This window comes from Balaenoptera musculus, chromosome 14 (genome assembly GCF_009873245.2).
Source record: "Balaenoptera musculus isolate JJ_BM4_2016_0621 chromosome 14, mBalMus1.pri.v3, whole genome shotgun sequence".
In the NCBI taxonomy this organism is placed as follows: Eukaryota; Metazoa; Chordata; class Mammalia; order Artiodactyla; family Balaenopteridae; genus Balaenoptera; species Balaenoptera musculus.
The window spans coordinates 7,544,442-7,557,042 of NC_045798.1; the positions used below are offsets into that span (position 1 = coordinate 7,544,442).

The 12,601-nt window shown below is 37.4% G+C and overlaps 1 protein-coding gene across 2 annotated transcripts in view; it reads right to left on the reverse strand.

Moving 5' to 3' along the window:
* KNTC1 (kinetochore associated 1) overlaps window positions 1-12,601 on the reverse strand; it is a 67,799-nt gene that overhangs the window by 42,328 nt on the left and 12,870 nt on the right. For both annotated transcript variants that reach the window (XM_036824101.1, XM_036824100.1), the window contains exons 10-21: window positions 12,449-12,501; window positions 12,120-12,235; window positions 11,715-11,769; window positions 11,089-11,187; window positions 9,295-9,338; window positions 9,126-9,191; window positions 8,643-8,718; window positions 4,424-4,549; window positions 4,244-4,333; window positions 3,782-3,835; window positions 2,301-2,362; window positions 179-290 (exon numbers count right to left, since the gene is read on the reverse strand). In XM_036824101.1, the coding sequence (XP_036679996.1) occupies window positions 179-290; window positions 2,301-2,362; window positions 3,782-3,835; window positions 4,244-4,333; window positions 4,424-4,549; window positions 8,643-8,718; window positions 9,126-9,191; window positions 9,295-9,338; window positions 11,089-11,187; window positions 11,715-11,769; window positions 12,120-12,235; window positions 12,449-12,501 (953 nt within the window). The remainder of the gene's footprint in view (window positions 1-178; window positions 291-2,300; window positions 2,363-3,781; window positions 3,836-4,243; window positions 4,334-4,423; window positions 4,550-8,642; window positions 8,719-9,125; window positions 9,192-9,294; window positions 9,339-11,088; window positions 11,188-11,714; window positions 11,770-12,119; window positions 12,236-12,448; window positions 12,502-12,601) is intronic.

The window sequence follows — 12,601 nt, forward strand, 5'->3', positions numbered from 1 at the left end:
CCTCTGAGTTAATATCATCAGAGGATAGTTTTCTCTGGGACAGGTCATATTTTATCAAACCGTCTGAAAACACCCCATTGCCCAGTCACTCCTGCCACCCTATTAGTTTCCAACACTGATTCAATCACCTCTCACAGGAGCTATAAAGCCATTAAGAAAAAAAGGCAAAACAAATTACCCGATGTCTCAGCCAAAGGTACTGTGCACAAACAAGGTTTCCTTCTCTTAGCTGTAAAAAAATATCCTTAAGGTCATCTTCATTATTCAGAAATTCAATCCAAGAACTACCCCTGCAAAGTCAAAGAGAGGAAAGAAGTTAGTAGTCAAAAAATATATATTAAGGTTATATGTTACAAGTAGATATCATTATGCATTTTAACTAGGTTTTTTTTTCCTCAGAGTTAAAAAAAGAATCAAAGATTATACAGTGAAAAGTAAGTTTCCTTCTTATCCCAGACCTATAGAACTGTATCTCCCCCAGAAGTTATAGCTCTCCTTGTAGGTCCTTCCTGAGATAATCATTACATATACAAGCAACCATTTTTAACTTTAAAATGAATGAGAATTTTTTATGTATACTATTTGTACTTAAAAAAATTCATTTTATATTATCTTGGCAGCTTGTACCAAATGAGCACATATAGATATTATTCTTTTTAAGGACTACGTATTATTCCATGGCATGGATTTACTATAATTTAACTAGACACCCACAGTTGAACATTAGGGTTACTTCCAGTCTTTTGCTATAACCAACAAAGCTGTAGTGACTACCCAGTCCTAATTAAAGCTCAGAAATAGATGATGAATACTTCCTTAAAATGATAAAAAGACAAAACCCTATAAGCCTGTATCATGGTTAAATGATAAAACAAAATAAGCATTTTCACTAATATCAGGAACAAGAGAAAGATGCCTATTTACCACCATTATTTAATAATGTTCTACATAGGACTTCCCTGGCAGTCCAGTGGTTAAGACTTCACCTTTCAATGCAGAGGGTGTGGGTTCGATCCCCGGTCCAGGAGCTAAGATCCCACATGCCTCATGGCCAAAAAACCAAAACATAAAACAGAAGCAATATTGTAACAAATTCAATAAAGACTTAAAAAAAAAAGGCCCACATCAAAAAAAAAAAAAAAAAAAAAGTCCTACAAGTACCAGTCAATGAAATTAGGCAAGGAAAAAAAAATGAGGAAAAAAATGAAGCAAAATTATCATTATTTGCATATATAATTATATACCTGGAAAAAACAAGACCAATTGAAATATTACGACAAGTGAAAGAGGAATTCAATAAGGTAGCTGGTTTAAAAGTAATTTTAAAAAATCAATAGCTTCTATATCCTTTTGAAAATACAATGGAGAAAAGTCCCATTTATAAAAGTAGGAAGAAAGATAAAATTAACAAAAATATGTAAAAAAATCTACATGAAGACCGCTGAGTAGATACCACTCAGGAACATAAAAAAAAGGATAGAATGAGTAGGAAGACACATACTGCCCTTAAATATTGATATGAAGACTTGATATTGTAAAGATACTGATTCTCCCCAAACTGATTTTAGGTTCAGCACATTCCCAATAAAAATAAATCATAAAAAATCCAATAAAAATAAGATTTTAAAAAAACTGGATAAGCTGATTCTGACCCCAAGTGTCATACAGAAAAGAGTAGCTACCCAAATTCTGAAAAAATAAGAAAAGTATAGTAGGACTAGTCTACCAGTTAATAGGACACTTTAAAGCTACATTAATTAAAACTATTTTATACTGGTGAATGAATAGAGAGATGAAACCAAGTGAATACAATTACATTGCAGAAACTTAAATACACATGAGAATTTTAGCATGTGATTAAGGTAACATTTCAATGAGCAGTGAAAAGGTAGAATGTTTAATGATAGTATCGGGATAACTGAATAGCTATAAGGAGAAAAAATAAAGCTTCCTTCATTGTTAGTTTATCATGATAAATAAATTTGTCTTAGCTTTAAGGTAACTAGATCTCATATTTGTCAATAACAATATTCTTGGTGCACGTTAGTATATCTAACAGGATTAATTTCCAGAAGTGGATTGTTAAGGCAAAAGGTACGTTTATTTAAATCTGCCTTCCAAATGTATCAATTCCAATGGACGATGTAGGAAGTGCCTAAAGCTTAGCAGGAAAGATAACATTTTCCATCACTGAACCCCCCAGAAACACAAATTCACTCAAAGCAATGCTATATCTTTTATAACATTCCAAACTTAAATCTAATTCATAATCCAGAATTCAAAATGGGGAATGCACATACCTGAATTTTTCTGGTCCAAATGCTCCATAAAAAGTAGTCAACTTTGCATGAGCCCTTAGCACCTAAAAAGAAATAACTTGACAGTCTGAATGTTGTGTGCAATAATATCAAAATAAAAAACACCAAAAATTACGCATTCTGTTTCATAAGTCTTGTACATATTCTCATTTTATCCCATATTACAGGTCAATTCCCATAAATATGACTGCCTTTACTTAGCACAAAACAAAAAAACTTGAAATAACGGAAATATTTCCAATCACACTCAATGCAATAAACCCGCAAAGAAGAGGAAGGTATTTGTACATTAGTTGTAGGTGCCTTTCAAAATCAATTAGTTTTCCCACTGATTTATAAATATGCCTTTATGGTAAAACCTAGCTGGATTATACTAAACATTTACTTTGAGGTAAGAGTTAAAAAATATATAGATGGTCCCTGACATGCAACGGTTCAACTTTAGATTTTTCGACTTTATGATGGTGGAAAGGCAAAACGCATTCAAGTAGAAACCATACTTAGAATTTTGATCTTTTCCTGGGTTAGCAATGATATATAGGACGATTCTCCCCCGTGATGTTGGCAGCAGCAAGGAGCTGCAGCTCCCAGTCAGCCACATAATCACAAACAACCGATATCCTTACAACCATTCTGTTTCTTCACTTTCAGTACAGTATTCAATACATTACATGTGCTATTTGACAGTTTATTATAAAACAGGCTTTGAGTCAGATGACTTTGCCCAACTCTAGGCTAATATAAGTGCTCTGAGCACATTTAAGGTAGGTGAAGCCAAGCTGTCATGTTCAGTAGGTTAGGTGTATTAAGTGCATTTTTTTTTTTGAAAAACATTTTTTATTGAAGTATAGTTGATGTACAATATGGTGATTCACAATTTTTAGAGGTTATACCCCAATTATGGTTACTATAAGATATTGGCTATATTCCCTGTGTTGTACAATATATCCTTGCAGATAATTTTTTTAATTTTATTTTTAAAATTTAATTTAATTTATTTTTTATACAGCAGGTTCTTTTCAGTTATCTATTTATACATATTAGTGTATACATGTCAATCCCAGTCTCCCAATTCATCCCAACGGAACCACCACCCCTGAAGTGGACTTTTGACTTGCGGTATTTTCAGCTTAACAGTGGGTTGGTCAGGATGTAACCCCATCATAAGCTGAGGAAGATCTGTACGTACACGTGCACGCACATGTATTTTTGGCACCATCATAGCTATCATCACAGTTTACAATTATTTGAAATAGCAGGCACTATGCAAAATGATTTATAGGAAATATTTCATCTGACCTCAAAATAACCCGTAAGTATTATTATTATTCCCATTTTGCAATAAGGAAAAAAATGTATTAATATAACTTGCTCTTGAAAAAATACAGACCTATCTTGAATTCAAAAGTATATTGTAACAGTATATTCACTCCCAAATTAACCTATAAACCCAATGTAATTACCTCTTTTAAGCCATCAGAATAGATAGGAACAGCTTTATCTTCTTTCTTCAAAAGCTAAGATGAATAAGAAACACGGTTAGAATATCGGCTATACTAGGTTTTTCATGAAAGAAGATGGATTTCCTGTGAATTAAAGGAAAAAATCATCTTTAAAAATTAAATTGCACTGAACTCTGAGATGAACAATGAACAATTAAGAAGTTACATACCTTAAAAATAATGCATTTTATGAAAACAGCTCACATTTTACCCATCTGTTACACCTTGATTTTAAGGTATATAACTAGCAATGGTACTCATTTACAGGTGAGTGAGGGGAACAATCTATAGCAAAAATGGCATCATTTGGAAGAGCAAAAAAAATGCACTTTAAAAAAGGTCTATGGGAAAAATCATTGTTTTTTGCAAATTACTTCTTTTGCATAAGACAAACTAACATGCACAGAGGTCAGAAACACTTACCCTGGTTTTGGCATAATTCAGCATTTCCTGGGTCGTTTCATAGGTTATCCATTGAGCTTCCAAGCAGTAATTCACCACAAATTCATCGTCCTGTTTCATAAATGCCAGACATGGTAAGGCAACGTAATGTTGATCAATCCATCGATCTGAATACTCTAGTATACGACAGGGAAAACATACCTGGATTTTATGCAGATTTTCCTTAGCTTCATCTACAAGTTTTTGCCATTTGGTCTGCTCACTGGTGTCCACAGAACTCAAAGCTAGTTTCTCCAATATATCATTTGATTTTACTTTGTAAACAAGCTGTAATATAAACATGCCACATCAAGAAACTTGAAGCAAAATAATGCCTGTGGATGAAATCTCACGCTGTATGTTAAAAAAAAATGTGAATATTCATGTGGTTCAAGAATAAGCATTAAAGAAGGTAACACTTAGATAACTGAAAGGTAACCCAGATTACAAAGTGTTATGGAAACCATTTCTACTGAGTCCTCACTAAATGTGACCAGCAGTGTACTAAGAGCTTTATGTGAATTATCTCAGTTAATGCTCATAAAAACCTAAGTAAGCATTTGTACCTCATCATAACCCTATGGGGTAAATACTGAGATCCTTATTTTACAATCAAGAAAACTGAAGCTCAAGAGAGGGTAAGTAATGTGTCTGAAATTTTGCTGTTCAGAAGTGAATGGAGGGCTTCCTTGGTGGCGCAGTGGTTAAGAATCCGCCTGCCAATGCAGGGGACATGGATTTGATCCCTGGCCGGGGAAGATCCCACATGCCGCGGAGCAACGAAGCCCGTGCGCCACAACTACTGAGCCTGCGCTCTACAGCCCATGAGCCACAACTACTGAGCCCGCGTGCCACAACTATTGAAGCCCGCGCGCCTAGAGCCTGTGCTCCGGAACAAGAGAAGCCACTGCAATGAGAAGCCCACGCACTGCAATGAAGAGTAGCCCCCACTCACCGCAACTAGAGAAAGCCTGCACGCAGCAACGAAGACCCAATGCAGCCAAAAATAGAAACAATTTTTTTAAAAAACAGGAAATTAATACTGATATATTAAAAAAGAAGTGAATGGAGCTGGTTTTTAGAAGAATACCACACAATTATGTTTCACGTCTACTTTTCTAAGTTTATCAAAGGTTCTTTTTTCTAAATTTTATTAATTAATTAATTTATTTATGGCTGCATTGGGTCTTCGTTGCTGCGCACAGGCTTTCTCTAGTTGCGGCGAACGGGGGCTACTCTTCATTGCAGTGTGAGGGCTTCTCATTGTGGTGGCTTCTCCTGTTGCAGAGCACGGGCTCTAGGCGTGTGGGCTTCAGTAGGTGTGGCGCACGGGCTTTGTTGCTCCACGGCATGTGGGATCTTCCCGGACCAGGGATCGAACCTGTGTCCCCTGCATTGGCAGGAAGATTCTTTTTTTTTTTTTTTGTACCTTTATTAGCCACTGAAGATGTCTTCCACTAGACTTTAAGCTGAGAGAAAGAGGGGGGTGTTCCCACAATCCTTATACTTAGCAAGGTTCTCACTACTTATTTGCTAATTGATTTGCTAAATTGATATAGTTTAACTCAGGTTAGTGAGGCATACCATTTTATTTTATTTTATTTTAATTTATTTTTTAAACATGTTTATTGGAGTATAATTGCTCCACGATGGTGTGTTAGTTTCTGCTTTATAACACAGTGAATCAGCTATACGTATACATATATCCCCATATCTCCTCCCTCTTGCGTCTCCCTCCCACCCTCCCTATCCCACCCCTCTAGGTGGTCACAAAGCACCGAGCTGATCTCCCTGAGGCAGGTAGATTCTTAACCACTGTGCCACCAGGGAATTCCCAGTCTATGAAAGGTTCTTTAGCAGCTAGAAACAGCTTGTGTTAGACAAAGTCAAAATTTCAGGTTCCTTTTTTATAAACAAAATACCAACTTTAACATGGGCTCTCTGGTTCCGAAAGCTAAAAATGATACAAAAGAGCAGTTTCTCTAGCTCTGTGTCTCCACTCCCTGAAAACATCTTTCACTGGTTTTGATTTTTTTTGCTTCATTTGCTCTGTTTAAAAATTAGTTATTATGAAACTTTCAGATGTTCAAAAAGGTAATAATACAACAAACACTCATGTACTTATCACCTAAATTTAAAAAAAAATAAAGCACATTACTAATATAGTTTAATATTACTTTCACTTCTTCCAAATAAATCATCCTCCTTCCCTGAACCAGAAGTCTCCATTATTCTGATTTTGGTGCTTGTTATGCCATTAATTTATATACTGCTTTACTCATATACATTTGTAAACAATATACAAAATTGTTTTGCATGTTTTAAAATGCTACTTTCTTTAAACTTTTTATTTTACATTGGAGTATAGTTGATTAACAATGTTGTGTTACCTTCAGGTGTATAGCAAAGTGATTCAGTTATACATATACAGGTACCTATTCTTTTTCAAATTCTTTTCCCATTTAGGTTGTTACATAATATAAAATGCTACATTTTTAAAACAACAAACACATGGGTACCCACCACCCACTTAGCAAATGTTAGTTCTTCACTACCATCAGGCTTCATCCTTCATTACTTCCCAGGACTTTCAAGGGATATCAATGAATTCCTAATCACCAAATCCAACAGACAACTTTCAGTTTTTATACCTGATTTTATTGGTAGTATTTGCAACTGCTGATCACTCCCCACTCAACTGTTTGTTTGTTGTTTGGCCACACCTCACGCCTTGTGGGATCTTAGTTCCCCAACCAGGGATCGAACCCGTGCCCTCAGCAGTGAAAGCAAGGAGTCCTAACCACTGGACAGCCAGGGAAGTCCCCCTTGGCTTCTTTAATCGTACATTTGTGTGGTCTTCTTCCCAAATATGTTTATAGCCCTTCTTCCTCTATCCCCCGTGTGCTGGTGCCCCTGTATCTCATCCTCAGATCTCTTCTTACTCCACACATTCTCCTTGAGTGGTCTGAGCCATTCCTCCGGTGTTACCTATGTCTAGATTCAGTTCAGATCACTCTCCAACTTCCTATCAGACAGCCTCATTTTATAAGATCCCTTACATGCAATTTTTATAAAGCAGAACCCTTCATATTTTACCCCTAACCTGTTCTTCCACACATATTCCTCATTTTAAGTAATGCCATCACATTCCAACTACAGTAAGTCCCCTACATACGAATCTTCAAGTTGTGAACTTTCCAAGATGCGAACGTGTGTTCACATGTCCAATCACGTAAGTCAGTTCACGTGTCTGGTGTACACTGTCACATGCGTGCATCCTCTACAAGTGGTTGTGCTTTTGTGTACTTTACCGTACACTACTGTATAGAGCACAGTAGTACAGTATCTTTATTTCAAGCCCAGGATGTCCAGAAGCAAGCGTAAAAGCAGCGGTGATGTACCTGGTACTGCTAAGAAGCACAAGCTATTGTACTGCACTACTGTATTTTTCAAGGTATGGTACTGTAAGATTAAAAATGTTTTATTTCTTGTGTGTGTTTGTTTTTTATGTATTATTTGTGTGAAAAGTATTATAAACCTATCAAAGTAGAGTACTATGTAGCCGATTGTGTTAGTTGGGTACTTACTTAGGCTAACTCTGTTGGACTTCTGAACAAACTGGATTTATGAATGTGCTCTTGGAATGGAACTCGTTTATATGTAAGGGACTTACTTGTAGTACGCTGAGCCAGAGTCCTGCTAGTCTGCTCCTGACATTTGTACCCCCCACTATGTTTGATCGCTGAGCCCTACTGCTTCTACCTCCTATACACCTCTCTCATCAGACCTTCCCTCCTGTGTGTCTCCACCTCACTGCATTGGGTCAGTTTTTCAACCGGTCTTTGCGTCTCTAGATATACCCTTTTCCAAACAATTTCCCATGTTTACAAAATGACAACCTAATCAAGACATTCTCCAGCTTAAAAATCTCAGTAGCTCCCCATCACCTGCAGAATAAGATCTAAATCCTTTGCAGTACATACAAAGCCCTCCAGGCTCTGATCCTCTCCTTCTCCATCATCTTCTTTCCCTTCTATGCACATATAACCTACACCCTAGTCCTATCTAATTACTAGGAGTTCCTGGAAGCACCATAAGCCTCCCTCACTTTCTTCATGTGTCTTAACACCTAGAATTCCCTTCCTCTCCCAGGACTATCTGGAACATCTTCAAGATCTGACATAAAATCACCTCCTCCATGAAGTCTTCCCACCCTACTTTAAGGGTCAATATCTCCTTTGAATCCCTACTCTACTTTGGTCGTATCTTAATTATAGGCCTGATCACACTAAATTCCCATTATGTCTTACACATTTGTCTCCACAGCCTCTAGCACATGAAGAAATGCTTTCAATGAATGAATGAATACATGAATAATTACCTCAACATCTAGTCCAAACTGAATGGCAAAGCTCTCGGCTTCAGCAAATCTGTGTTTGTGAAGTAACCGACTCAATCTGATAAATTGAAAGAAATTTCAGTAAAATTTTTATTAATCAGGGAATTCAAGCTTTTCATCAAGGAGTAAGGCTTAGAAGAACACAAGAGGGCTTCCCTGGTGGCGCAGTGGTTAAGAATCCGCCTGCCAACGCAGGGCACATGGATTTGATCCCTGGCCCGGGAAGATCCCACATGCTGCAGAGCAACGAAGCCCATGCGCCACAACTACTGAGCCTGCACTCTAGAGCCCATGCTCCACAACAAGAGAAGCCACCGCAGTGAGAAGCCCACACACCTCAATGAAGAGTAGCCCCTGCTCTCCGCAACTAGAGAAAGCCCGCGCACAGCAACGAAAACCCAGTGCAGCCAAAAATAGACAAATAAAATAAATTATAAAAAAAAAAAACAAAACACAAGTAGTTACCTGTTTTCTGGCAAAGCTTCTGTAAGACATCTGAGTACTAAAACAGAGACTGAGTCTTCAGATAGTCTGAAAAAAGTTTTAATATTGACATTTGTCATTTAACATCAGTAAGTATATTTTAACTTTGCTATTATTTAACGACTTATCTGATAAACAAAACAGGACTTACTTTGGATCATTTTTGCAAATTCCTTCCAGAAGGTATATGGTATCCTACAATAGCAAAAACATGTTTAAAATTGAAACATAGAATTAATTCACTTTATAGTTACTAGAGTAACAATTGGTTTAGGCAGAAATTATTCATCAATGGATTCTAAAATTACTGGGAAAAACTGGTGAGGAAAAGGATATTCCCATAGTCTCAAAATAACACCACGGAAATTACTTACTAATTATACAGGGGAAAATGTACCTTTACAATGGAGAAATCTGGCAGAACTGCTTTAACCAAGTGATCAAATTTAACAGCACCAATAACAGGACAAGTGGACATGAGTCCTTTAATGTGATGCAGTTAGGACACAGTATCACTTATGCAGGATGCTTGCCAAAAATCTTAGCACGAATCTAATCATGAAGAGACACAGATCCAAATAGAGGGACATTCTACTACACAATCGGCTAGGACTCGAAAAATGTCAATGTCCGAAAAGACAAAAACAGACTAGGGAAGTTTTAGAGATTAAAGTAGACTACCATGTGACCATGACAACAAAATTCAATTCGTGATGTTTGATTGAATCCTGGGTCAGGAACAAAAAAAAGTTCTCAAGTAATTGGCACAATTGGTAAAATTTGAACTTGGATGGCATATTTCATAATAGTATTGCATTAATGTTAAATTTTGTGGGCCTTATTCTTAGGAGATACCCGCTGGAATTAGGAGTGAGAGGTCATGATGTCTGCAAGTAATTTCCAAATGGTTTGGAAAAATACAACGTGTGTATATAAAAAGAGATAAAACAGGGGCTTCCCTGGTGGCGCAGTGGTTGAGAATCCGCCTACAAATGCAGGGGACAGAGGTTCAAGCCCTGGTCCGGGAAGATCCCACATGCCGCGGAGCAACTAAGTCTGTGCGCCACAACTACTGAGCCTGCGCTCTAGAGCCCGTGCACCACAACTACTGAAGCCCACGCGCCTAGAGCCCGAGCTCTGCAACAAGAGAAGCCACTGCAAGGAGAAGCCCGCACACCGCAGCAAGGAGTAACCCCCACTCGCCGCAAATGGAGAAAGCCTGTGCGCAGCAACGAAGACCCAACGCAGCCAAAAATAAATAAATAAATTCAAAAAAAAAAAAAATCCGCCTGGCAATGCAGGGGACAGGGGTTCGATCCCTGGTCTGGAAAGATCCTACATGCCGCAAAGCAACTTAGCCTGTGCGCCACAACTACTGAGCCTCTGCTCTAGAGCCCACGAGCCACAACTACTGAAGCCCGTGTGCCCTAGAGCCCACGCTGCAACTACTGAAGCCTGCGCGCTCTAGGGCCTGTGTGCTGCAACTACTGAGCCTGAGTGCTGCAACTACCGAAGCCCATGTGCCTAGAGCCCGTGCTCTGCAACAAGAGAAGCCACCGCAATGAGAAGCCCGCGCACCGCAACGAAGAGTAGCCCCCGCTCGCCACAACTAGAGAAAGCCCGCGCGCAGCAACGAAGACCCAAAGCGGCCAAAAAAAAAAAGCAAGCAATAACCTCCCCCAAATTAACAATCATCTGTATTTCCTGTGGAGAGACAAGAAAATTGAATGTGCAATTGACTGATGTTTTATTTGATTAATTTCCTTCTTCTTAAATGAAGACTGACCTCCTGTAAACATATTTGAGGACCTCTGATAACAATAAATATGGTTTACCTGAGATCTATCCAGGTATTCCACTAGGTTCCACTCATGCTTAGCTTAGTTATTCTTATTTTTTTTCAATTATAAAAAAATATATTAGTTCAAAATACACATCAACTTACTGTGCTAATTCCTGTTTGGACCAGAGAAGAAACACTAGATACTTCCAAAGAATATAGTATTTCCATCATAGGTAATGAATAGACCATGAGGTTTCTCATCTAAGAAAAATAGGACAGCAATTAATGTCTTAGGTCAATATAAACCTATGAGCACAAGACAGCACTTCACAATCTAGGGCATAGATTAAAACACTTGATACAAAGTTAAGTGCAAAAAATAAGTAAATCTGTTACTGTATTATTTAAATGTTACATAGAAAATTATGTTCTATCTTACCTTTTAAATCTGTTAAATGAAAATCCACGTACCTGGAGTCCATTCTACAATTTGTTTTTAAGGCAAATGTAATTCCTCAGTGCCAGAACTACATAAGTATCACTATAATAAACATTTTCTTACAGACATTTTTATTCCTGAAATGCTCCAATTAAAATGTGGAGCTGAGATTTATACCTTTTTTTTTTTTATGAGAAAAAAGAGCTCTGCAGGGTTATTTCTGATCTGTCAAGTACCTGTGTGAACTAAGAGCTAATATGCTGTGAGTACTACTTAACAACTAGTACTTTTATATAAATGCTATTTCTAACACATAATATGGATGAATGTGATATAAATTTTCCAATACCTTCTTATTAGTAGTAGTTGTCAGAGCTACTAACTTGAGATTTGTAATCCCTTGCCTGAAAGAGAAAAGAAGGTTTAAGTGAATCAAAGAAGCCAACTGCTAGACATAAGCTAAGTCAAAGTGATATCCTTGTATAATAGTAAAAATTAATTCACACAGAAGATACTGAACTTGACTTCTGAATGTTTATGGCCCAGACTCACACTCTTTCTAACACATTCACTTGGAGGTTTTTGTGTTGCCTATTTGTTCTCAATGAATTTGGCTAACAATGAAATGGTCTTTACCCTGTCAGTCTGTTCACAGTGTTATCTGGAATGTAACACATAAGAAATGATCTGAACAGAACCAGGCAAGAAACCTGGTTCTAACAGAAGGGAAATCAATATGAGCGTCATAATGTACCACGTGACTGATGAAGGCGAATCTGCTTCTGTGGTGAGAAGAAAGTCTTCTATGTGAAGGGAGGGCCAGTTCCATATGGGAGTTAGGGTGTAAATATCCCATAAGCTCAGCACGTTCTGCAAAAGAGACATTTCACTGATACGTCCTGTTAACGACTAAAAATTTACATTTTGGAATCTATCTTTTGATATGTAACTGAAATAAAGCACATTACACAAGATAGTAATCTACCCTGGCTAAAGTCCTTGTCTTTGTTAAGTTCGACAAAATTTCTGTTGTTAAACAGAACACCAAGTGAAAATACTTAAGGGGAAGTATCAGAAACATACACTGGTATCAAGAACAAAAAGTAGATTGTCTATCAGCTGGAACTTCTTTGCACCTACAAAAGAGAAAACAAGGTGTGTAAGGACTATGTTTCTGGGTTACATATAGCCATATTTAAAATAGTAAACTAACATATTTATGGAAAGGCAGAACTA